This window comes from Petromyzon marinus, chromosome 61 (assembly GCF_048934315.1).
Source record: "Petromyzon marinus isolate PM22_M1 ecotype Great Lakes invasive population chromosome 61, UKy_Petmar_22M1.pri1.0, whole genome shotgun sequence".
Classification (NCBI taxonomy): Eukaryota; Metazoa; Chordata; class Hyperoartia; order Petromyzontiformes; family Petromyzontidae; genus Petromyzon; species Petromyzon marinus.
The window spans coordinates 6671540-6698971 of record NC_133727.1 but is presented as its reverse complement, the minus strand read 5'-3'; the positions used below and the strand labels follow the sequence as shown (position 1 = coordinate 6698971).

Here is a 27432-nt window from a genome sequence, read left to right as displayed (position 1 = left end):
TTAAATAACAAAAATATGAAAAGGTATTTTGTATTAATCATTTTTATATGAATACAGTATTTTTGGGTTGTGGAACGAATCGTCCGAGTTTCCATTGTTTCTTATGGGGGAAATTCGCTTTGATGTACACGAGTGCTTTAGATTACGAGCACTTTTCCGGAACGCATTATGCTCGCAATCCAAGATTTTTAACTGTATCTGGTAGTAGTAGTCGCCAATTCGTATCCATCCAGATTTCATGCCCCCACTGCTACCCCGATAGCTTGACAGGGTGGGTGCAGGGTACACAGAGTACAGGGTATAGACGCCTCCGATTTAGCACGGTTGTCTACGTACGGTGAGAAAGGAAATTCAACATGCATCGAAGGACGTAGAGCGATGGCTCGCAGCGAAAGGGTGTCTGCCGCAAGGAGAGCGGAAAGGGGATTGTGTGGGGTTCTCTTTTAAGACGATATTGTTTCCAGCGAGCGGCAAGAGCGTGTCCCCGGGAGGCCTTTATTGTTCTTACGGGGGTTTTTGTTTTAACCGTGGGAGAAACCGGAACGTCTGGAAGAAACTCGAGCAAGAGGGGACCTTCCCCTCCTTCCTCGGTTCGTGTTCACGTGCAACTCTTCCAGGAGGACACCCCGTGGTGGCACACCACCGTCTGCGGCTTAGCAGTGCTGCAGGGCGTGCCGGCCGGTACTGGTTCTTGTTGGCTGTAATGTGGCTCTGCGTGGCTGTGCCGGGGGGCTGACGTCCACTCAAAGGACATTTAAAAAAAAATAATCTACATCTTTATACTCCTTTGGTTCTTTCGGTAAAGTCGTGTAAAAATAAAAGAAATTAAATAATAGAACATGACGTTTCGATTGCAACACAAGCAACCGTCATCGGGTGGAACTAAAACACAGACACAGAGACGCACAGGCAGACACACAAGCAGAGAGAGACAACATAGACACACACACACAGCTTCAAATCTACATGTATATTTTCGTAAATGCATCTGGTGTTTTGACTGTGGGAAGCTGCGTGAAATAGCAGCCGCGACCTAAAAAAAACAAAATTGGGTTATAATAACATTGAGCAATAATAACATTGAGTCGAGTTATTGGACAGCAGCGCCATTTGTGCAGCTGCATCGGACAGCACTGCGGGAATGAGTTGCGTTTTAATCTACGTGCGGGAGGAAACCGGAGCACACGGGAGACGACCCCAACGCGTGCAAGGGAAACGGCATTCTCATACCGATGGGACAAATGATAACGGTCGGCACTCTGCCGGGACCGCATTCTCCTGGCGAGCCCAGCATTATCGCACCGTCCGTGACGCGCGCGCAAGCCCAAGGGCGTTTCGCGGCATCTCCGTGCGATCCACCAACCCCTCGCTGCCACCTGGGCGGTGCTGGAATGGAGGCAGCCACGTGCAGCGCCACCGCCATCCCCACCCCGGACTAACACAAACACACACTAGTGAGTCAGTTTAACATGTAGGCTTTCGCGACCAATATTATTCATGATAAAGGTTTTTGGGTTAGATCGCGTTTATTTATGAATGTGTCGTAACCCTCCACCACCCGACACGGCCAATCGGCAAAAAAAAGGTGTCACGTTGACAAAAAGACAAATAATTCACTACTTTAGCCCACCGGTGTGTTGAAGAGCGAATCCACAACATTTACAGTTTGAGTACTGTGACGTTTCGCTGGTAAATGCATCCAGCATCATCGGGCAATTCGCCAGAATGGTGAAGCCCTCTTCGCTTGCTCCCGGTTTTATATAGTTTTGAACGTCTTTCTGTAAACGTGCGACCAATGAGCACGGTTCGCGCTGCAAATATTCGGCCTGCGCCGGAGACGCCCGCCGATTCCTCCCGTGAGCAGAGGCCCTGAGCGTGCGTCCGCCCTTCCCCCCCCCCCCCCCGTTCCAGTCACTGCCGATTTTCCAAGAGCAGCAGACCTCGAGTAACACGCTCACACAACAGGCCCGCCAAAAGCCCTTTCGGTCAAGGGAGCTTTACGTTCCGTCTGGGTGCAGTGTAGCGGACATTCCGCCGTGCCGGGCGCATTTGACGGGCAGGACCGTGGGAATCGTCGTTGTCTGGCTCTCGGGAGCCGTGTGGCGATCACTGGCGGATGCCCCGGCACGGACCCCCCCGGGGAGCGAGGTGACGCGTGAACGCAGGGCTCTCCCGGTGAGACGGGAAGCCTCCCCTCGCTTGTGCTGACGTCGCGCGAGTTGGGGGAGCCCTCGTGAGTCTCTGGGGGTTGGGGGGGGCCTCGCGAGTCTCTGGGTGGCACCGGTGTTGGCGAGATGTTAATTGCCTCGCTAGGTATGCAGGAGGCCGTGGGTTTGATTCCTACCTTGACGATTCCTGCTGTATATTTGGAGTCTGCGTGTGTGTATCTCTCTCTCTCTCTCCTCATCATCACGGTAGAGACACGTTAACTACCTCGCCTGGTATGCAGGAGGCCGTGGGTTCGATCCCTACCCTGACAATGCCCGTTGTGTGGATTTTTCTCCGAGTCCTCTGGTTTTTCCCCTCCACATTTAGACTGAACGTGCGTTCAGAGTCTCGGCTGCTGTACATTTACACGCGATAAGCCACTTTTGTCGGGCTATAGCCAGGTCGCTTGTGAAAAATAATCTCGTAGCGCGGTGGGCTTCACCTTTTGCAAGATAAAACATTAGTTTTATTTTTGCAAGTGACTTCTGTTTGCCCCTTTTCTTTTCCTTTGCACCCCTACCTAATTGTGTCTTTTGTATCGTTTGCTGTTTTAACGTTCTGACCTTGCCCTACCGGAATATCCTGCGAAAAGAGAGCTTCGTAGCGCGCAGGATTCCTCCCTCCCCCCCCCTACTCCATGCGGTGTAAATAAATATTCTGATTGCGATCCAACAAGCCCCCGCCGTTTGACCTCCTCCGCGACCTTGCCTCTCCCCCACCCCCCGTGCGGCGCAGCTTCCCCCCCCCCCACCGGACGCCTCGCCGACCATGAGCGGCGCCATGCGGACCGCGGAGCGCTTCGCTCGCACCCTGTCCCGCCGCAAATCCGGCGCCATGGACGCCGACGGCACGGAGGAGTCCCAGCTCTCCCGCTGCCTCTCCACGCTCGACCTGGTGGTGCTCGGCGTGGGCAGCACCCTGGGCGCCGGCGTCTACGTGCTGGCCGGCGCCGTCGCCCGAGACGACGCGGGCCCGGCCATCGTGCTCTCCTTCCTGGTGGCGGCCGTGGCGTCGGTGCTCGCCGGTCTTTGCTACGCCGAGTTTGGGGCACGCGTGCCCAAGACCGGCTCGGCGTACCTCTACAGCTACGTCGCCGTGGGGGAGCTGTGCGCGTTTGTCACCGGGTGGACGCTCATCCTCTCCTACGTGATCGGTGAGCTCGCCGAATCGCTTATCGGATTTGCAACCCCGACCGCCCCCGCCCCCGCCCCCCCCCTTAGCCGGATCCTGGTACAGGGCACGAACCGTGACGTAGGAGGGAGCAGGGGAAGAGTTTAGATGGAGGGAGATTGGGCTGGCTCGCTGGTTGCTGCTGCTGCTGCTGCCGGCGTATCGATGGGAGGCGCGCGAGCGGTGTGTGTGTGTGAACTATTACGTGGGGAGGGGGAAGGTGAGGGAGAAGATGAACTTGGTGAGGGAGGAGAGTGAGAGCGGGGAGAAGGAGGTGGAAGGGAGATCGGGGAGGGGGGGGAAGGCTTATTTAATTATGTAATTTTATATTCATCGAGCTCCTTCGCACAAGGCACTTGTCATCGTGACAGAATTATAATGATTTTGCGTGCAAGATATTCAGGAATGAGTGACCTGCGATAAAAGGTGCTTTGGGGACCGCGAAACGTTTTGGGGGGACGGACGGAGAAGGAGTGGAGGGGCGAGGGAGGGGGGGGGGCGGTGGTGGAGGGAAGAGGAAGAGAATGAGCAGCGGCAAAGAGGTGAGGATTTTTAGTGGTCAAGGGTCGTTCAGTAAACCTCTACCGGGTTGAAGTGATTTGAAGCGATCGCAATCGGCGAGTTTAGCGCTCGTACGCCACGGTACGGTGTCGTTTGTTTTTGATTTGTTGTTGTTTGTTGTTGTTGTTGTGTCGGGCGTCGGCGGGTTCTTAAATTAGTATTTTATATTCTTGCTAAGGGCACTTTGAACAAAATAAGCAACGGGGCTTGCAATTGTGTTTCTAACATTGTAAGCCGTTGCACGGCGGCGTCCGGGACTCGTAGCTGAGCGGGAGTGGGCCGCTCGTCCCACCAGAATTCAGCGTCGTTGTCCTGGCGATGGTTTGCACATCTGCGTCGTTCGATCGACTGTAAGCGTGAACAGTGGCTTTCAGACAGCATACATTAAATTTTTCGTCTCCCCCCCTCCTCTTTTCAGAACATAGATGGACTCGTCCTTCTAAATAAACTGCCAAATCGCTGCACGTGGAGCTGACGGTTTTTTATAAATAAATAAATACACCGTTTTCAAAATAAATAAATTAATGCAGACCGACACACCTGATGACGACCGTTTGTGTTATGGTCGAAACGTCGTGGGAATTTTTTTATTGTTTTATATATATTTTATTATTTTATTGTTTCCCTTCAACGTGACCTTACCGAAAGAGCTAAGAATACGATTCTTCGTTTCCTAAATGTTTTTTTTTCTTCTCCCCCTTCCTTTGTAGGAGCTTCCAGCGTCGCGCGGGCCTGGAGCGCCAACTTCGACGGGATCCTGGGGAATCCCATCTCTCACTTCTTAATGGAACACATGTCCATGGGGCTGCCGGGCCTTGCCAAATACCCCGACATCTTCGCCGCTTTCATCATTATCATCATCACAGGTTCGTTTAATCGCTGTGATAGCTGTAGACTCGGCGCAGCCTGCAAGCGTATTATTAAGATATACACAACAACACATTGCAATTCCTTGCAGGTGAGTCACATGCTAAGTGGCTGATTACTGATCTATTACGTAATTGCATGCACCCCCACCCCTGATCTCGAACCCTGATGGGGTTCAACAATGATGACGGCATCCTGCAAATCGCCCCCTGAAGATGCTGGATGTAATTACCAGCGAAACGTCGTACTACTCAATTTGTAAATCTTCTTTGGTTCTTTCGGTAAAGTCACCACGTAGAATGAGAATAAAATAATAAAATAACACAATAAAATTCTCACGACGTTTCGGCCACGACACAAGTGGCCTTCTTCAGGTGAAAGGAACAAACCTGTCGGGACGACAGAGCTACACTGACGACAGGTTTGTTCCTTTCACCTGAAGAAGGCCACTTGTGTTGTGGCCGAAACGTCGTGAGAATTTTATTTTATTATTTTATTATTTTATTCTCATTCTACGTGACTTTACTGAAAGAACCAAAGAAGATGAATCCTTGCAGTCGCGAAAGCTTTAAATCGAAATTCAATTTGTAAATGTTGTGGATCCACTCTTCAACACACCGGTGGGCTAAAGTAGCGAACTATTTTGTCTTTTGTCAGCGTGACACATTTCTTTTTTACCGATTGGCCGTGTCGGGTGGTGGAGGGTCGCGACACATTTATAAACAACGCGACCTAACTCCAAAACCTTCATTGACGAATGATGCTGGCCGCGAAAGCCTGCTGCTACTACTACTACTACTACGTGTTTTAAAAAGTCACTTAGGTGGCCAGCAACCACGCCCGGAGGGGTGGGGGTAGGGGGTAGGGGGTGGGGGGCGGCCCGCGTTCGTGGCGATGTTTTACCACGCATCGCATCGGGCGCTCATTTGAAGGCCGAGTCGACCTAGGGGGAGGGCCCGTGACCCGGTTTCGGACGATCGCCGGGGTTGCTCTCTTCACAGCGCCGTGCTTGGGGGGGGGGGGGGGTGGCGCCCGCGGTGACCTTCGCCCCCTATTCCTTACTCGGTCGCGCGTGCAGGCGTGCTGTGCGTTGGCGTGCGCGAGTCGGCGCTCTTCAGCAAGATCTTCACGGCGATCAACGTCGTCGTCCTCTGCGCCGTGATGCTGGGCGGTGCCGTCAAGGGCAAAGCGGGGAACTGGGCAATCGGGCAGGAGGAGCTGGACAACTTCACGATCCGCAGGCGAGCGACGTGATCCCGTAGCGATTTTTTTTTAAATATAGATTTTTTTTATTTTAAAACTAGGATGTCCAATTGCCCCCGGGGGTTGTCGGGAAGGCTGTCGGAGTGGTTTGGGGGGGGGCACGTGCGTGGGTCGACACCGGTGTACAGACACAATGCGATGCACAATCATTGTTGCTTCATGGGGACCTCCCTTGCCTGCTTGAGACTCGGCTCTAAAGAAAGCTGCCTCTGGTGTGGGCCAATCGGTTTCAAAGACAATGCACAGACTGTCCAGAGCATGCTTTTTTGTTCGCATATTCGCCTTCGATTGTATGTGGTTAATGCAGACATGATTACTTGGAAAAGGGTTTCAGTTTGGTGTTTTAACGTCTTAACACCTGTTTTAGTGCCAGAAAGGGTTTAAACCTATTCTTATAAAATCATTGTTACCAACGTTTTGTATTTATATATACAGTAAAACCTTGGATTGCGAGTAACTTGGACTGCGAGTGTTTTGCAAGACGAGCCAATTTTTTCAATACATTTTAACTTGATAAACGAGCGAGGGGTCTTGCAATACAAGCAGTACGTATAGGCTTTGTCTGCCGAGCGTCACGTGATCACAACTGAGCCGATGGTTCTTCTCTCTCTCTCGCTGCGGGATTGTGGGTAATCGTCTCCCATGCTCGCTCTCAGTCGCCGTGCCTCACTCGTATAGTCAACATCCGTGCGAGCGTATACTGTTTACTATAGTACTATAGTGTTGTGACCACGCGTATACTGTTTACTATAGTACTATAGTGTTGTGACCATGTATACTGTTTGCTACAGTACTATAGTGTTGTGACCACGTGTGTACTGTTTACTATAGTATAGTGTTGTGACCACGTGTATACTGTTTACTACAGTACTATAGTGTTGTGACCACGTGTATACTGTTTACTATAGTACTATAGTGTTGTGACCACGTGTATACTGTTTACTATAGTACTATAGTGTTGTGACCACGTGTATACTGTTTGCTACAGTACTATAGTGTTGTGACCACGTGCATACTGTTTACTACAGTACTACAGTGTTGTGACCACGTGTAATACTGTTTACTACAGTACTATAGTGTTGTGACCACGTGTATACTGTTTACTACAGTACTATAGTATTGTGACCACGTGTATACTGTTTACTGCAGTACTATAGTGTTGTGACCACGTGTGCGTGCATAAAGCATTTTTGGATTTTGTGTCCAAGTGTAGTGACTTTAGTAACTGTACTGCAACAATGGCCCCCATGAAGAAAAATGTTGAAAAGGAGGGCGCTGAGAAGAAGATGATTACGGTGGACGTTAAGAAGGAAATCGTCGATTACTTTATATTAAATTTAAATAATAAAAATACTAAAAGGTATTTTGCATTAATCGTGAATATTTTTTGGGCCGTGGAACGAGTCACCCGAGTTTCCAATTATTTCTCATGGGTGGAAATTCGCTGTTGGTATACGAGCGCTTTGGATTACAAACGCGTTTCTGGAACGAATTATGCTCGCGGTCCAAGGTTTCCACTGTAATTTGATTGCATTTCAATGGGAGCCCTGGCACAGAGCATAAACCGCGACGTCAGGAGGTGGTAGAGCAGACATGGGCAAAGTACGGCCCATTGGGCTTTTAAATCCGGCCTACCGAAATTGTCCAAATATTATTATTATTAAATAAAATTTTACCTTTCTCCTGTAATGCCCCCCGTTTCCCCATTAGATGGCGCACTTTGACCGGGAGTTACGACATGGTTTTTGTATCGTTCACGTTCGTGCAATTTGTTAAATTGCCTTTCAAAAGAGACGCTTTGCTACCTGTCAAAGGGCAAATCCTGCCACGTGATGATTTTTAACACGCCATTTATATTTAGTTCACACGAACGCTCCGTCCATCCGTTCCTGGCCCGGCCCCTCTGTCAAATTTTAGAACCCATTGTGGCCCGCGAGTCAAAAAAAATTTGCCCCGCCCCTGTGGTAGAGAGACATTTTCCACGAACCTCTGGGTCGCGGACACTGTTGCACCGGAGTTTCACGAAGCGGGCAGAGCGACCGACGTTTTGTGTTTCGATAAACTCCTGCGGTGTGTCCACTTCCTTAACTGGGATAACGCCTCTATGGAGGAAGGGTGGGGGTTGTGGGGGTTGTGGGGGGGTGGAGAAAGGGAAAATAATTGGGAAGTGAGGGGTGGTGAATGGGAGGGGGGTTGCCTTAAATGCCCAAATGAATGAAAAATCGATGTCCACTGGATGAGAATCCGTGAGCGAGCCTCTCAAGTTTGTCGATGTTGCTTCTTCCCTGCCCCCCCCCCCCCTCCTTCCACACCCCCCTTACTTTTGCCACTTGGATGTTCCCGAGCAAAACTTTGGGCTCGTGTGACGACTTTAACCCTCTGGCCGTACCGTAGACGTCCTGCAAGTTGCAGGGCGGGGGGTGGGTGGTGTTCCCTCCCCCCCCCCGCCTGTTCACGGCCAAATCTCGGAAACGCGCACAAGCGGCTCGGCGCTGATTTTATTCGGGGAGGCGTAGTAGCGCCGTTGTTTCTGAAGACGCTGTTGCTCGCCGCAGAGAACCTGTCGCAACACGACCCCGCCGCACCCCACGGTGGCTTGCCTCGTGGGGGAGGCTTGGTACCGAGAAAGTCAATTTAATTTAAAATTCTGGAGGCCGTGTGTCATCGGAACGGAACCGTTAAAGGTGTAGGCAATATCGCGGCCTTCGCTCCGATCCACATCCGTCTTGTCTTTCGGGTACTGCCCGAAGAGTAAACTCCTGCGGCACCTCGATGCCTCAAGTCGAAATGTGCCCGCCGGGTCGCGATGACGTTCGCGAACCGCGCTCGGCGGAGGACAAGGTGTTTTGGCGTCGTTATTGTGGGCGACCGTGTTCGGGCGTGACCGCTGCGGTGGCCCGCTCGCAGGCCTCTGCGACGGCTCGGTTCTGCGGTAGAAGACCAATTACAGGCTTCGCGGTGCCCACGGTTCATCATTGCCGGGGCCCCACCCGGGCGCCACGCCCGAGGAACTCGAAACTGGGTCACTGGAGTTGCGGCGATTGCACGTCGGCTGCCAAACCGTCATTCCGAGCGATTAACCCTAATCCCTACGCCGTTAAGCACGGGGAGGATGAAGGGGCAAGTCTCTGCAACATTTGATTCGGCAGAGCTCTTCGAGTCGGAGTTAATGCGGGGGCGCGAGACGACAGGCTTTCGCCGACGAGAGCGGCGTTGCGTCTGGACCGTCCAGATAGATCCACGCCCCTCCCCCCCCCCCCTCCTTTTCCCCCGGGGCCCCCCTTTTCGTCGTGTTTTCCCTTCCCCACCATCCTGCGCCCCCCTCGCCCCCCATATCAACTTTCATACCCTCTCCACCTGGGTGGGGCAAATGAACCCAATTCCCCTGCCCCCCCCTTCCCCCACTTCATTAAGCCCTGCCGCACCCCAAACTCAGGCACGCCGAATTTTTATGCACCCCCCCCCACGTAATGAAAGGTGCCCTGTACCGCCAGCCCGCGTTGAGTTGCATGCGTGAATAAAAAAAAAATATATATAACAAGAATATAAAAAAAACGGTGCAACAAAATATAATTTAAAAAAAAATTTCTCAAATATAAAAATATAATATCTCTAAAAAATAAATATCTCTCAAATATAAAAATATAATATCTCTAAAAAATAAATATCTCTCAAATATAAAAATATAATATCTCTAAAAAATAAATATCTCTCAAATATAAAAATATAATATCTCTAAAAAATAAATCTATCAAATATAAAAATAGAATATCTCTAAAAAATAAATATCTCTCAAATATAAAAATATAATGTCTCTAAAAAATAAATATCTCTCAAATATAAAAATATAATATCTCTAAAAAAATAATCTCTCAAATATAAAAATATAATATCTCTAAAAAATAAATATCTCTAAAATATAAAAATATAATATCTCTAAAAAAAAATATTTCTCTAAAATATAACAAATGAACGAGCGATCCAAGCAATCCTCATTTACCCGGTGCCCTGAGCTTAGGCGTAGCGGTGCCTTGAGATGGTGGCATCGCGGGTACCACCACCACCACCACGCCCCCCCCTTCCACGGTGCTGCCATGCCCCCGGCGGCTGTCATCGGCGCAGATTGGTGGCGTCGCTGTTTGCCGCGTGCCGAGTTGAATGAACGGGGCGAACGGTTGTTTTCGTTGTTGTTGCCGGTTATGAAGAGGAAAAAAAAGAGTAGGTTTTTTTTGTACCCTTTCAAACACCAAATCGATACCTGTTTACGAGGAATCAACTTTGCATTAACCACACACAAACGTGCTCTGATCACACTATATAACACGAGTTTTGTCCCTGGGTAGTGAGTGTTATTTTCTAATTGCTTATGCCTCAAAGGTATAGCAGATGGCTAGTCCCCACAAACATACTGTTTGGTTCTTTCGGTAAAGTAACGTGGGTATAAAATAAAATAAATTAAATCACGCTGTTTCGGGCGCAACACCAGTGCCTTTTAATCAGGTGGAACAACCACAGCAAGAAACAACTGCTGAAGTGGGCAAAAGGGTGGGCTGCCTGTAACATGAGGCCATATATAAGTAAGAAAGGGGGCGGGGGGAGGAGCCCACGTGACTTTAACGAAAGAACCAAAGAGTATGGATCCCTGCAGTCACAAACACTTCAAATCGAGAATTATTCCGCACGCAAACTTTGCTTTAGTGACCAGGACTTTACGTGAAGGAATTGACACAAATGCACACCGCGTGTTCTCATTGAAAATAGGAACATTTCAAAATATCACTGTCCTGGTCACAAAAGCAAAGCTTGTGGGGAAATAATAGCCCATTTTCCGTACTTTTGAGGCATAAGCAATTAGGAAATAACACTTTACTACCAAGGAACAATTTTAGTTTGTTTGTTTACAGAGTGTAATGTGTGCATTATCTTTGAAACCGATTGGCCTACACCAGAGAGACGGCCTTCTCCATGGCCCCGTCTCACCAGTGTCAGACCAGAGAATGTCAAAAGGGCGACCAGTACAAAGACAATGCAAGCATCGGCGCATTTATCGCTGGGGTTGAGCAGTTATGTCCCTGGGATCTTTTTGCCAGTATAATCTTCACACACGTTTTATCACGAGCAAAGGATTAAAAAACCAAAACCTATTCTTTTAATTAATTCTTTGATACTGGCAAATAAAGTGCTTCAAAAAAGTGTTTCAAAAACAACGGTTTTATCGACAACTTCGTTTAACTCACGGTCTTTGAGAAGTACGTCAGTGGCGCCTGAGACACGCGGCGCCTGCTTTTTGTGCGAGCCGATTTCACAGTTTAGGTACCGCGGCGTTTTTGAAAGGAAAGGAGGCAGATCAATGATGAATTGATGGCACTTTTTATACAGGCGTGCATCGTCACCGGATCTGAGCACGTGTGCAAGCTTTGGAATTGATTGCACAACAGGAAGTCGACTTAACTTTTGATTTGGAAGATTTGACCACGACAAACGCAAGTGAAGTTAAATAAAAAAAAAACGTTGAAAAAGGTCCCAATGCTCGATGCCAGAGGATGAACGGCACTGTCCAATCTCCTCCGCTCCCCGGTTTTTAGCCAACTAACTGGAGGCGCTCGCGCCCATCGCCACGTGCCACCGTCGGACACCGCTGACGACGACGACGACGATGGTGTGATGATGACGATGGAGATATTTACCAGTAACATTCCCACTGACGTTTTATACATCGACAGTCCATTTGTGCAAACAAAAAAAAAGGGGAAAACTCAACGCGTTGGTCAATAACGCTGCGGCCTTTAAAAGGAAAAACGATATAATGGGTGACGTTTTGGCAATTGGCCCGTCTTTATAGCAACACCCAAAAAAATGCTGTGAAGAAGGGCCATTTCCTGAAACGTCGCCTATTGTGTATTTTTTTCCGTGAAGGCCGCGGTGATTTGTTGATGAACGTGCTGAGTGGTTTGTTTACTTGGGCCTGTACACCATTGCTAATGCGGCGGCAGCGTCCACACATCGTTTGATATTTTGTATTGTTGCATTTACACGACCACCTATTTTAAAGGGCACGCCAGGTCGACTTACTCTTCACGTGAGATGGTTTACGAGAAGATGGCGAATTAAGTTGCTTTAGCAATTAGAATAATTGGATGCAACTGGGGAGGAGTTACCGATGCAAAGTTCGTGAGTAAATGTCGCGGATGGAGATGAATGGAAGGAAGGCCGTGATCGCCAAAGTCTTTGAGAAATGGCACGGCCCATAGATATGTAGATAGACTAAAATTTCCCATAGTCTCGCATTGCCCAAACACTAACATTGCCCATTGGCTAATAATGCCCGTAGACTAGCATTGCCCATAGACTAACATTGTCCAAAGGCTAACAATGCCCATAGACTAACATTGTCTTTTGACTAACATTGCCCAAACACTAACATTGTCTTTTGACTAACATTGCCCAAACACTAACATCGCCCATAGACTAACATCGCCCATAGGCTAACATTGCCCCTAGACTAACATCGCCCATAGGCTAACATTGCCTGTAGTCTAACATTGCTCAAACACTAACATCGCCCATAGGCTAACATTGCTTGTAGACTAACATTGCCCATAGACTAACATTGCCCATAGACTAACATTGCCCATAGACTAACATTGCCCCTAGACTAACATCGCCCGTAGACTAACATTGCTTGTAGACTAACATTGCCCTTAGACTAACATTGCCCATAGACTAACATTGCCCATAGACTAACATCGCCCGTAGACTAACATCGCCCATAGGCTAACATTGCTTGTAGACTAACATCGCCCATAGGCTAACATTGCTTGTAGACTTACATTGCCCGTAGACTAACATTGCCCATAGACTAACATCGCCCATAGACTAACATTGCCCGTAGACTAACATCGCCCGTAGACTAACATCGCCCGTAGACTAACATTGCCCGTAGACTAACATTGCCCATAGACTAACATCGCCCATAGGCTAACATTGCTTGTAGACTTACATTGCCCGTAGACTAACATTGCCCATAGACTAACATCGCCCATAGACTAACATTGCCCATAGACTAACATTGCCCGTAGACTAACATTGCCCGTAGACTAACATTGCCCATAGACTAACATCGCCCATAGGCTAACATTGCTTGTAGACTTACATTGCCCATATACTAACATTGCCCATAGACTAACATTGCTTGTAGACTAACATTGCCCTTAGACTAACATTGCCCATAGACTAACATTGCCCATAGACTAACATTGCCCCTAGACTAACATCGCCCATAGGCTAACATTGCCTGTAGTCTAACATTGCTCAAACACTAACATCGCCCATAGGCTAACATTGCTTGTAGACTAACATTGCCCATAGACTAACATTGCCCATAGACTAACATTGCCCATAGACTAACATTGCCCCTAGACTAACATCGCCCGTAGACTAACATTGCTTGTAGACTAACATTGCCCTTAGACTAACATTGCCCATAGACTAACATTGCCCGTAGACTAACATCGCCCGTAGACTAACATTGCTTGTAGACTAACATTGCCCTTAGACTAACATCGCCCGTAGACTAACATTGCCCGTAGACTAACATCGCCCGTAGACTAACATTGCTTGTAGACTAACATTGCCCTTAGACTAACATTGCCCTTAGACTAACACTGCCCGTAGACTAACATCGCCCACAGGCTAACAAGTTAGTGAGCAAATGTCATGGACGGTGAGCTAAGTGGAAGGAAGGGCCACCAAGATCACGGACGCGACACACCACAACGTTGAGAGCGGGCGGGAAGAGGTTCCGGTTTGCTTGATGCCCTGCTGCCGCTAACGCCATTGTTCGCTCGCTGCAGCAACGCGACGACGAGCGGGACGTACGGCTCGGGGGGGTTCGCCCCGTACGGGGTGACCGGCGTCCTCACCGGCGCCGCCACCTGCTTCTACGCCTTCGTCGGCTTCGACTGCATCGCCACCACCGGTGAGCCAATGGGGGGGAGGGGGGGGCGGCGGTGGGTTGGGACGGCGTGGGACGGGCGCCCGTGATTTTGGCGTTCGCCGGCAACGGCGTTGCGCCTTGCGGTCGGCGACAGGAATTATTGTTTTTTTTTTACTTTTAAACTTTTTACACGCTGTTTTTGATTAGTATGTCAGCATCTTTTTTATTTATTTAATTGCTTATCCTGTTTGCGCGGCGTTCCGGGCATGCGTGGGTTTCTCGTGCCAATCGTTTTTGTTGTCGTTGCTTTAGCTCCCGTTAGTTAGCGCCTTCCCTCCGCCCCGCGGAGTCCTGCGACTGCCGCCACTGCCGTCGGCACCTTGGGCTGCGATAGTTTCGTAACTCTTGAGTCTCTGTGTAACTCCTAGGGATGTCTGTGTTACTCTACGAATCCCTGTGTAACTATGGATCTCTGTGTAACTCTGTGGGCTTCGATGTAGTTCTACGTGACTGCGATATCCTGTAACTACCACCGCTGCTGACGGTCTTGGGCTGCGGTGATCCTTGCAACTGAACTGCTTAGCTCAATGGGGCCTTGGCAGCTGAGTCTGAGTTTCTTTTGTAACTCTGAGTCTGTGTCGCACTATGAATATCCGTAAAACTATGAGTCTCCATCTAACTTTGTGGATGCCTGCGTCACTCTTCATCTCCGACAAGCTATTGATTTCTAACTCAACGAGTCTCTATGTAACTCTGTGGGTCTCAATGTAACTGGATAAAACTGTGTCGTCATGTAACTTGCCACCATTACCGACAGTCTTGGGCTGTGGTCATCCTTGTCAAAGAGCTGCCTAGCTCAATGGGGCCTTGCCAGCCAAAGTAATCAAGTCCGAGTCTATGCATGTGTAGTGAGTTCAACTGAGTCGCAGATGCACGTCTTGGAGGCAACACATTTATTAACACCAACGCACGGGGTAACTGCCCCTTAACAAGATAACAACCTGTGGTGGTGGACCACCAGGCTAACTGCACTAATTACGCCGTAACTAGCTACGTGACCACCAGGCTAACTACACTAGTTACACTGGGAGTAGCTATGACGGACCGGACCACAGCTTGGGTCCCGGTCCACGTGTTGGAGACTCTGTAGGACGTAGAACGTAGATCTCTTCAGGATGAACAACAGCAGCCGGTCCCTCTCGGGGACCCGGCTTACATCCCCTGCGGCGTGGCTGGCTCCGCCCTTAGCCACGCCCACCTTCTAGAATCCTCCAGCAGGATCTCGACCCTGACACGTGGCCACCCCTGGCCCCCACTTGGGGGCCCTGTGGTTGACCCCAGGGGACACGTGACCTGTAAAGTCTACAGAGTGCCATGGCCCTTAGTAAACCCCATTTCCATGGCCGGCACTCTCACATCCACTCTCACATCCAGCGCTGTCAGTCGGCGCTCACCGAGCCCCCTCTAGGGCCGGTACTGCACCCACATTCACGTGGTGTCCGCGATGTCGCTACATCGCACGCCGTGCCTCTCTCGAGCCGGCATTACACAGTGACATCCGTGATGTCACTACATGTGTATGTTGAACTTCTTCTTTCGCGCCGTACGTAGCCAACCGTACTAATCGGAGGTGCGGGGGAAGGACAACAAGCTCAACACTAAAATCGGTTGCGAAGAAATTCGTTTTCAATTTGGATCTCAAAGTGCACGGCTCCAGCGGCCTCCTAATATCGGAAGGAAGAGCATTCCAGACGGCCGCAGACGCACGATGCCGTGACCGTAGCCGTTCGATGGCCGAGCCAAATGTCGGTCCCCGTACAAGACAAGACGCGGGACCCAACTTCCAAACAAAACGGGTTCTGCGAACAGATTGCAGAAACACTGCATGGTGGGGGGGGGTTCGGGGTTCCACATGAAGAGGCCGGAGCGGTCCGTCGACAGTCCGTACCGTAGCGAGTGGGAGGTCTGTTAGCAGGCCCAAGCGAGTGGCCCCGACATGCGCGATTTGCTGCGTGAAATCGCCCTCGTCTTGCGCGTGCGGCTGCGTGCCGCTCGTGCAGCCACCAGAGGGCCCCGCGAACATTAAAATATACGGTCACGCTTGCTTGACCCGTCGCGCCTCAACCTCACCGACGGATGTTCGGTAATTAACCGTAGGACTTGCTGAGTTTTAGGCTTTTGATTTAAAGCTTTCGTGACTGCAGGGATTCATATTTTTGGTAAAGTCATGTAGAAGGGAAACAATATTTTATTGTTTCCCTTCTACGTGACTTTACCGAAAGAACCAAGAAATATGAGTTTTAGGCTGTAAGACCATTAGGCCCCGGTAGGACTTTGAATGGCCCATATTGTATCGCCAAAGGTGTCGTAAGTGTGGGGGAGTGGTGAGCATTGACAAGGGGGCTGTGGGAACGGTACTTTGTGGCGTATCGTGCCCGTGCACAGTCGTGATGCCTATTGACGGATGCCTTCCAATGAGTGCTCTCCATCCCACATTTGGTGTTAGCTCCGGAGGGCAAGCGTTCTCCGTGTCCTTTCCACGCGGAGTAAAATCCGCGTCGTGCTCCACGTTGACCTCGCCGCTTGGGGGGCCGGCCAATGTCACGAATGCGGCCCAGTCAATCTCGCGGGCTGAACGTGGATTAGTCTGTTAGAATTAATTCTATCTTGACTTGAAGCTTCCGTGACTGCATTAATTGATGTTCCTTTTGTCTTTCGGTGATGTCACTTGGGTTCAAAGAAAATAACCAAAGAATAACAAAAAAAACTACGACGTTTCGATCACAGCGCAAGCGATCGTCATCTGGAGGACGATCGCTTGTGTTGTGATCGAAATGCAATCTTGATTTGAAGCTTTCGTGACTGCAGGAATCCATCACCCTTTGGTTCTTTCGGTAAGGTCACGTGGGTAGAAAATAAAATAAATCACGACGTTTCGGGCGCAACACACAAGCGTCCGTCATCACGCCCGAAACGTCGTGATTTATTTTATAAATAATAAAGGTTTTTGGGTCAAATCGCGTTATTTATAAATGTGTCGTAACCCTCCACCACCCGACACGGATCAATCAGCAAAAAAAGTGTCACGTTGACAAAAGGCAAAATGGTTCACTGCTTTAGCCCACCGGTGTGTTGAAGAGTGAACCCACAACATTTTCAGTTTTTGAGTACTCGAACGTGACTTTACCGAAAGACCCAAAGAATATAAAATTCATTCTGTTTGTGGTTTTTTTTTCTTCAAATAAAGAGGCCGGTACAGAACACGAACTGCGTCGCAGGGACGGGGGGGAGGCACGGGAACACCGCGGACACTCGCTGTGTGGGCGCGCGCTTGACGGGGAGGGAGGGGGGGAAAAATTCCACCGCCCTCGCGCCAGACGCCGTCTCCGTTGAGCCCCGCCGACATTTGGCGCGGCGTTGACGCAGCGCGGTTCATGACACAGCGTGGTTCATGACACAGCGTGGTTCATGACACAGCACGGTTCATGACACAGCACGGTTCATGACACAGCGTGGTTCATGACACAGCACGGTTCATGACACAGCACGGTTCATGACACAGCGTGGTTCATGACACAGCGTGGTTCATGACACAGCACGGTTCATGACACAGCATGGTTCATGACACAGCGCGGTTCATGACACAGCGTGGTTCATGACACAGCGTGGTTCGTGACACAGCGTGGTTCATGACACAGCACGGTTCATGACACAGCACGGTTCATGACACAGCACGGTTCATGACACAGCACGGTTCATGACACAGCGTGGTTCATGACACAGCGTGGTTCATGACACAGTGTGGTTCATGACACAGCACGTTTCATGACACAGCACGGTTCATCACGCAGCACGGTTCATGACGCAGCGTGGTTCGTGACACAGCGTGGTTCATGACACAGCACGGTTCATGACACAGCGTGGTTCATGACACAGCGTGGTTCATGACACAGCGTGGTTCATGACACAGCACGGTTCATGACACAGCACGGTTCATGACACAGCGTGGTTCGTGACACAGCGTGGTTCATGACACAGCACGGTTCATGACACAGCACGGTTCGTGACACAGCACGGTTCATGACGCAGCACGGTTCATGACGCAGCGTGGTTCATGACACAGCACGGTTCATGACACAGCACGGTTCGTGACACAGCACGGTTCATGACACAGCACGGTTCATGACACAGCGTGGTTCGTGACACAGCGTGGTTCGTGACGCAGCACGGTTCATGACACAGCACGGTTCATGACACAGCGCGGTTCATGACACAGCACGGTTCGTGACACAGCACGGTTCATGACGCAGCGCGGTTCATGACACAGCACGGTTCGTGACACAGCACGGTTCATGACACAGCACGGTTCATGATGCAGCGCGCGCGAAATGCTTTGAAAGCCGAAACGACGAGCCCAAGGAACGGCCCGAACGGGCGCCGCTCTTCGCCTGGGACGCCGCCTCCACTCCACGTTCTCGTCGTGCGCGGACACGCCCCCACCCACCTCTCGCTGTGTTTTTTTTGTCTCATTCGCGGTTTGCAGGCGAGGAGGTGAAGAACCCCCAGCGGGCCATCCCCATCAGCATCGTCGCGTCGCTGCTCATCTGCTTTGTGGCCTACTTCGGCGTGTCGGCCGCCCTCACGCTCATGATGCCCTACTATCTGCTGGACGAGGCCAGCCCCCTGCCCGTGGCCTTCGAGTACGTGGGCTGGGGCCCCGCCAAGTACATGGTGGCCATCGGGGCGCTGTGCGCGCTCACCTCGAGGTAAGGCCGATGCGGCGTCGCCGGCGTTGGCGGCCAAACGCCTCTTGGATGCGGTCTTGTGTTGAACTTCTGTCGCACCGTGTTGTAGCCAGCCGTGCTAATCGGAGGTGCAGTGTTGAGTCTATGGGTAGTGTTGAGTCTATGGGCAGTGTTGAGTCTATGGGCAGTGTTGAGTCTACGGGCAGTGTTGAGTCTATGGTGCAGTGTTGAGTTTATGGGCAGTGTTGAGTCCATGGGCAGTGTTGAGTCTATGGGTAGTGTTGAGTCCATGGGCAGTGTTGAGTCCATGGGCAGTGTTGAGTCCATGGGCAGTGTTGAGTCTATGGGCAGTGTTGAGTCCATGGGCAGTGTTGAGTCCATGGGCAGTGTTGAGTCTACGGGCAGTGTTGAGTCTATGGGCAGTGTTGAGTCTATGGGTAGTGTTGAGTCTATGGGCAGTTCTAAATTTGAAGCTTTCGTGACTGCAAGGATCCATAAAACAAAAATCACGACGTTTCGGCCACAACACAAGCGGCCTTCATCAGGTGAAGGGACCAGGCTGTCTCGAGGACAGCGCTGGAGTGAACACAGCCAAGCTCAGACCGCGACCTTTAAGCTGTGTGAGAGTAATTAAGGTGCCTTGACAAAGGAATTAGCATAAAAATTAGCATTTGATTGGCCGACTTAGCATGATGAACGGTGTAGAGGTGGTGTACATGCGGGTGAACATGCCGGTTGGTGAGGGGGGGAGGGGGAGTTTACCTATTGGTGGTGTGAAAAGGGAATTTTAAGAGCTGCGAAAGTTTGGGGTACCACTACTTGAAAAATATACTGTACCATTGAAAATTAGTTTAATGTTTGGTTCGATTTAGAACATCTTACCAATGGTTGCTTAATTTGAAACCATCTTCTCGGTTGAAATTGTGTCTGTAGATCTGAATTGCCTCGTGAACAAATCTCTGATAAAAACCCGTGGGTTTGCAAAGAACCTTGGTTTCGGAGAAAATTATATCGTGATCACCCACAGCGTTGTAACAGTGATCAGCTACGGCAGAAGAATTCGTTCTGCCGTGTTTCAAATCTGATTTGTGCTCGCGAATTCGGTCAGAGACATGTTGCTTTGTCTCCCCGATATAGCAATCACCGCAGGTACAACTCAATTTGTAAACCCCGGGGTTACTGCAAGTCAGGAATGACATCCTTCACGGATGGGATCAGATCACGAATTTTGTGTACTGTATTGAACCGGACCTGGATCTTCTGTTTGTTTAGAATTTTGGAAATCTTTTTAGTAACGCCTGCTATATATGGTAGTGTGATGGTTTTGACCGGAGCATCAAGTGGTTGTTTCTGTATGGAGGGAGAAAAATTGATTAGTTTCATATCCTTAGTTTTTTCGGTAAAGTCACGTTGAAGAGAAACAACAAAATAACGTGACTTTACCGAAAAAACTAAGAATATGAATTACTGCAGTCACGAAAGCTTTAAATCAAAATTTAGTTTCATATCGTTCGTGCAAATTGCATCTGTGGCAACCGCAGGCCGAGCCGGAAGGATGCCGGGCAGTGGGCCGACACCAACAGTTCCCTCCGTAATTAAGATGTTTTCGGCCAATTGGCGAGCGTTTGCACTGCGCGTGGGAGCAAAAACCCGGAGAAGACCCACACACACACACGTGCGAGGGGGGCAACGCTCTATCCCACACAGAAGGAGCAGGCCTTTCTCCTAGCGAGCCAGGGGCTTAACGGGGGCACCTCCCCCAACGGCCGCGGGTTCCGAAGGGAGCCCCTCGACATTTGCGCGGCGCCTGGTGTCGCCTCCCGTGGGAATCCAGGTTGCCCGCGCGGAGGGTCGCCCTCTCCACCCGCCTTCGCGTGAAAGAGCATTTTTAACAGTCGCCGCTACCGCCATCGTCGGTGAACTCCCTCTCCCCCCCCCCCTTCCGTGCGCTCGGCCTGGTGGCCCTTCTCCTCCGCCCCCAACCCCAGTTTGCTCGGAAGCATCTTCCCCATGCCTCGCATCATCTACGCCATGGCGGAGGACGGCCTGCTGTTCCGCTGGCTGGCGCGGGTCCACAAGCGCTTCAAGACTCCCATCCTCGCGACGGTCACTTCGGGCTCCGTGGCAGGTGATGGGCACCTGGGCTCTGCGCCTCGGACTGTTTGGCTGCTACGGGGTTGTTTGGCTGCTGCTGCTGCTGCTGCTGCTGCTATAGAAGTCCACGGGGTGACGATGAGGCCCCCTTCGTCGGGCTGTCGCTGTGGCCAGGTCGACTGAGAGCTGTGTAGCTCGGCAGCCGAAGACTCTTTAAGCGTGCGACGGCGATTCTGAAATGCGGAGGGGGGGGGGGAAACCGGAGGAACCGGCGGAAAAATCCACGCGACCACGGGGAGAGGGAGACGGAGGGGCAAACTCCAAATATTCGGCAGAAGGCATCAGGGTCGGGATCGAACCCACGACCTCCTGCACACCAGGCGAGGTAGTTAACATCTCGTAGCCACCGTGATGATGATGAGAGAGAGAGACACGCAGATTCCAAATATTCGGCAGCAGGCATCAATTTCGGGATCCAACCCACGACCTCCTGTACACCAGGCGAGGTAGTTAACATCTCCTAGCCACCGTGATGATGATGAGAGAGAGACACGCAAACTCCAAATATACAGCAGCAGGCGTCAGGGTCAGGATCGAACCCACGACCTCCTGTACACCAGGCGAGGTAGTTAACATCTCCTAGCCACCGTGGTGCCCCTCTGCTCTGCACCCCTGGCCGAGTAAAGTGCTCCGGCCGAGATTTTAGCCGGCGTCTCTCAGAGTCGCAGCGAGCCGCGACTCTGGCGCCGAGGCATTGCTGCTCGTGAACAGTTCAGACCACCGTCTCCTAAAGTAAAACCTGGCTTTTATTTCTTCAGCTCAGAATTAATAATGTTGTGCTTTGCTGGTCAATGTTGTAAGAGGTGTTAACTACCTCGCCTGGTGTACAGGAGGTAGTGGGTTCGATCCCGATCCTGACAATCCCCGTATATTTGGAGTCTTCGTGTCTCTCTCTCTCTCATCATCATCACGGTGGCTAGGAGATGTTAACTACATCGCCTGGTATACAGGAGGTTGTGGGTTCGATCCCGACCCTGACGCCTGCTGTATATTTGGAGTTTGCGTGTCTCTCTCTCTCATCATCATCACGGTGGCTAGGAGATGTTAACTACCTCGCCTGGTGTGCAGGAGGTCGTGGGTTCGATCCCAACCCTGACGCCTGCTGTATATTTGGTGTTTGCGTGTCTCTCTCTCTCTCTCTCCTCCCATGGTCGCGTGGATTTTTCGCCAGCTCCTCCGCTTTTGCGCTTCAAATTTAGAATCGACATCGCGCGTTTAGAGTCCCTTGTCTGCTTTATACATTCCCGCTCATGGGCCAAAACCGCTGATGGACATCTGAACTCGTCTTGGGCCTCCGTCTCCCCTGGGTTGACTCCACCTCAAGTGAGCACCTGGTGCGATTGTGTAAACATCGTGCGTGCGCCGTGCCGTCAATGCTGGATATTTGAACCTTACGGCGTTACCCCGGGGTACCGTAGTTCCCCCCGGCTCTCGCATATCTAATGTTCGCGACGCAAGTCATTTTGTCTAGTCTGTTGATGGTCGGCGACGCGGCAATGGGCTCATCTCGACGAGCTGTGCACTCCGACGCACCGCTACCTCGGCGCGTACCGCGCGGCCGTTCGGGGGTTTCCGGCGCTACCGTCGTCCTCGCTGCGTTTCGACATGGCGGAGCGGCAACACCGATTTTCGGGATCGATCGGTAGCCCCGTCGCGGAGTTGAAGTGCACCGCTGGACAAAAAATCGCGTCCCGGAAATAAAACATTTAATGAATTGCCTCGGCCATTTTTGTATGATATCGGTACCCCGGGCTACCGCAGTGAGGATCAAATTTTTTTTGCCTTTTATCGTTTGTCTGCATCAGCGGTGATGGCGTTCCTGTTTGACCTCATCGCCCTGGTGGACCTCATGTCCATCGGAACGCTGCTGTCATACTCTCTGGTGGCTGCCTGCGTGCTCATCCTGCGGTAAGGAATGCCAAGCAGCAGCTCCCCACCCCCTCCTCATCATCATCCTCCTCCGCCTTTCTCCCGCTCCACTCGCGCCTCCCCCGGGTCCCCCTAACCTCTTTCGTCCGAACGAATTAATCCACGGGGTGTTTTTTTTAAATATTTCGCTGCGTTTGGCTACAGCCGTGCAGCCTCGGAATAACATGGGCGGATATATAGGGCAGCCCGGCGTTATGGTAACAACAACAGAAGCGTTTGGGGGTGAGGGGGGTAGCGGTGTGGTTGGTGGTGTGGTTGGTGGTGGTGTGTGGTTGGTGGTGGTGGTGTGTGGTTGGTGGTGTGGTTGGTGGTGTGGTTGGTGGTGTGTGGTTGGTGGTGGTGGTGTGGTTGGTGGTGTGGTTGGTGGTGTGGTTGGTTGGTGGTGGTGTGTGGTTGGTGGTGTGTGGTTGGTGGTGTGGTTGGTGGTGGTGTGTGGTGGTGGTGTGGTTGGTGGTGTGGTTGGTGGTGGTGGTGTGTGTTTGGTGGTGTGGTTGGTGGTGTGTGGTTGGTGGTGGTGTGTGGTTGGTGGTGGTGTGTGGTTGGTGGTGGTGTGTGGTTGGTGGTGGTGTGTGGTTGGTGGTGGTGTGTGTTTGGTGGTGTGGTTGGTGGTGGTGTGTGGTTGGTGGTATGGTTGCTGGTGGGGTTGTGGCGCAGGGCCACAACCCCGAGCGGCCGGCTGCTCGTTGGCATCTCCTCCACGGTTGTGCAGGAACGTCTCTCGCCACTGCCGTCCCGGTTTCTGACACCCGCGCTGCACAATTACCACCGCAGCGTTGGGTTGCGCGTGCCAGAGCTGCCCTGTGATGTCCGGTGATTGTCCGTGTTGTTGTTGTTGTTGGTGTGTTTATATAGTAAACAACATAAATAACATTACAGGCCACGGCCCTGGTATTTCACGGACGTACCGTAATGGTCTCGTTTTCATTTTATATATTTTTTTAATGCATGCACGTAGGCTTTTCGCGACCAAAATTACCCATGATAAAGGTTTTTGGGTTGGATGGCGTTAATATAAATCTGTCGTTAACTCGCCGCCACCCGATCACGGCCCGATTCGTAAGGTTTGTCACCTTGAGCAAAGCATGCCAACTGGCTGCTACTTCAGCACACAATTTGAGTACCGTGGCATTTCGCGAGAGATTCATCGGGCGATTCGCCTCCCTGAAGAGAGAGATGGACTCCGCGGATGCCAGGCGGAGCCACAGACGAAGCTGCAAGTCAGCCACACGATGAGCCGACGTCAACAATTGCCCAAGCTCTGCAATCCTCTTTGTACGAATCTTTTATCGGCCAATTAAGGAGCGTTTTAAAGTGTGAGGACACCGGAGCACCCGGACGAAACACCCCCCCCCCCCCCACGCGCGCGCGAGGGGGGGAGGTGTGTGTGTGTGGGGGAAACGCTCGATCCCGCACACACGGAACGGGCAAAGTCCACATTTTTTTTCCGCGTCCCGCCTTCTCTGCGCGTCAACCCTCGCCGCTTGCCTCCACGCCGCCGGATTGCGGGCGGCCCACGTGCGCGGCCGGCGGGCGCGACGTGGGCCCAACCGTTGCGCCGTTGGGACGTTCGAGCGGCGAAACCTCGCCGTCGATGAGTTCGGGCGCGGTCAATCGCCGCGATACGTCAAGCGCAGAATTGGTGACCGCGCTGCACACACACGCGCGTGTGTGTGTGTGTGTGTCATCCCCCCTCTATCGCGCGTGGTCAGTTACCAACCGGAGCCGGACTGGAAGGACTCGCCGGACTTTGGATTCGTGCCTGGGGGTGCCGCCCTGGAGGAGCAGGTGAAGCCACAGTGGGGGGCCATGCTGCTGATACAGCCCCGGTCGCGGCTTCCCAACAAGCAGTCGACCGTCATCGTGAACGTGTGTGTCGGCGTCATCGGTGAGCACCCCCACCCCCCCCCACACACACCTCACCCCCCTCCACCGTGCCGCAGCGGCTAGGAGATGTTAACTACCTCGCCTGGTACGTAGGAGGTCGTGGGATCGATCCCGACCCTGACGACGCCTGCTGTATATTTGTAGTTTGCGTGTCTCTCTCGCACAGTGGTGAGATGTTAACTACCTCGCCTGGTATAAAGGAGGTCGTAGGATCGATCCCGACCCTGACGACGCCTGCTGTATATTTGTAGTTTGCGTGTCTCGCACAGTGGTGAGATGTTAACTACCTCGCCTGGTATACAGGAGGTCGTGGGATTGATCCCGACCCTGACGACGCCTGCTGTATATTTATAGTTTGCGTGTCTCGCACAGCGGTGAGATGTTAACTACCTCGCCTGGTATACAGGAGGTCGTGGGATCGATCCGGACCCTGACGACGCCTGCTGTACATTTGTAGTTTGCGTGTCTCTGTCGCACAGCGGTGAGATGTTAACTACCTCGCCTGGTATACAGGAGGTCGTGGGATAGATCCCGACCCTGACGACACCTGCTGTACATTTGTAGTTTGCGTGTCTCTCTCGCACAGCGGTGAGATGTTAACTACCTCGCCTGGTACGCAGGAGGTCGTGGGATCGGTCCCGACCCTGACGACGCCTGCTGCTGTATATTTGGAGTTTGCGTGTCTGTCTGTCTCTTCCCGTGGTCACGTGGATTTTTCTCCCGGTCCTTCGGTTTTTCGCTCCACATTTAGAATCAACATCGCGCGTTTTTTGAGTGTTTGGCTACTGTGAATTTCCACACGATAAGCCACTTCGTTGAGATATCATTTGTGGCCAGGTCGCTTCTGAAGAGCTATGCATAGCTCAAGTGAGCCTTACCTGGTCAAATAAAAAGTCTAGTTTAACCTTGTGGCCGTGATTGCGTACACGGATTGGTCGTGAACGCGATTGTGTGGCGAGCGGTGGTGCAACGGTTAGCACGCTGCACTTCAAAACCGTCAACACCAGTGACAATTATCTGAACCGGTCGACTGGGCCCCCTCCCCTGGGTCGACTCGGCCTCAGCTGAGTACCTGGTGCGATGTGTAAACGTCGTCACTGGGGAGACAAAGGCGGCCGGGCGTGTACCGTGCCGGCCTTCGTAGGTGCTCACTAACAGCACTTGCCCCCTACAGTCTGCCGGGGCTATACGGGGGGGGGGGGTGGATCCTTGTCTTTGCGAACGCGATTGTGCGCTCGTGTGCACCGGTTGAGCTGTGGTTCCGCAACTGGCGAGCGTGGGTCCGTCCGTGGGTGCACGCAGCGTTGCTCTGCGTGGTGCTCACCACGTTCATGGTGCACGGGGCCTCGGCCCTGGCCGAGCAGGCCACCTGGGTCATCGCCATGGTCGTCGTCTTCGCCACCGCCCTCGTCGCGGTCACCGCCGTCATCTGGAGGCAGCCGCAGAGTCGGGCGAAGGTCTCCTTCAAGGTAAGGACCCTCCCGAAACAGGAGTCGTGAGGCTCCGGTTGCGAGGCTTTTGCTGGGCTTGGCCTACCGCAATAAATAAGCAAGCGTGCAGCGTGTGCCGCCTTGATGGCTGCTAATCCAGCCTGTTCCCACAATGCACCGCGCCAAGGTCAGAGGGCGCACGCGATCAATTGCCAGAGCGCGGAGGCGTCGAGCCTCGTGTCACGTCCTCCTTGGCCGTGCGATTACATTTAGAACGCGCCTCCGATTTGGCACTGGTTGGCTACGTACGGTGCGAAAGAAGTTCAACGTACGTACGTGCTTACAGGGCATCTTAAAGACTCCTTTTTATTCAACAACGTTGACGAAAAGGGCGATCGGCCAAAGCGCTGCTCGAGGGCCTGACGGGCGTGGTCTCCGTAAGGCTTCCTTGACAACGGCGTTTTACATTCGCATTCAGTGTCGTCTTATTCTCACGTCAGCCCCCCCGTGAATTCACGCACCGACCTGGGGAAACGTCGCCCCCTGTGCAACGGCTCTTGCGGATGCGCCGAAAGAGTCCGCAGGCAATTTTAAAGTTTGATGACGAGAAGATCGAACGGGGGAATTGGCGATCGCGAGCAAGTGCGTCTGCGGGACGGTGTGACGTGTGGAGCCCAGGGATACGATTGCTGAATGGTTGGGGAAAAAAACTTTTCTGGTCGGTGACTTGGTGGCTAGGAGATGTCAACTCCCTCGCTTGGTATACGGGAGGTCGTGGGTTCGTTTCCGACCCCGACGCCACCACGTCCTCCCCGTGGTGGCGTGGATATTTCCCCGGGGTCCGTTCCGGGTTTTAACCCTGCCCATAGACTCAGAAACATTCGTTCGGAGTATTTGGCTGCTGTAAATTTCAACATGATGAGCCCGATGTGGGACCTTTCTTGCCAGTATTAAAATATGTCGAGATGTTAAAACACCAAACAGAATCGCTTGCTCAAGGAATCCTGTCCGCATTATCCACCACGTACTTGCGGTGAACACACAAGCAAAGAAACATGCTCTGATAATATATGATGCATTGTATTTGGAAACCGATTGGTCCGCACCAGAGACGGCATTTGAGTTGAGTCTCAACAGTGTTAGACCAGAGAACGGCAAAAGGTGCGAACAGCACCAAAGCATATATAATATTACCAGAGCACGATTTTTGTTTGCACAAGTACGTGTGGTTAATGCAGACAGGATTCCTTGAATAAGGATTCTGTTTGTTTGGTGTTTTAACATC

The 27432-nt window shown here is 51.7% G+C and overlaps 1 protein-coding gene across 4 annotated transcripts in view; it reads left to right on the top strand.

Annotated features, from left to right (window-relative positions):
- LOC116955708 (high affinity cationic amino acid transporter 1-like) overlaps nucleotides 1-27432 on the top strand; it is a 194916-nt gene that overhangs the window by 33617 nt on the left and 133867 nt on the right. For all 4 annotated transcript variants that reach the window (XM_076053479.1, XM_076053481.1, XM_076053482.1 and 1 more), the window contains 8 exons: nucleotides 2944-3361; nucleotides 4650-4805; nucleotides 5885-6047; nucleotides 13923-14047; nucleotides 18549-18771; nucleotides 20739-20878; nucleotides 22710-22812; nucleotides 24543-24718. In XM_076053479.1, coding sequence (XP_075909594.1) covers nucleotides 2944-3361; nucleotides 4650-4805; nucleotides 5885-6047; nucleotides 13923-14047; nucleotides 18549-18771; nucleotides 20739-20878; nucleotides 22710-22812; nucleotides 24543-24718 — 1504 coding nt within the window. The remainder of the gene's footprint in view (nucleotides 1-2943; nucleotides 3362-4649; nucleotides 4806-5884; nucleotides 6048-13922; nucleotides 14048-18548; nucleotides 18772-20738; nucleotides 20879-22709; nucleotides 22813-24542; nucleotides 24719-27432) is intronic.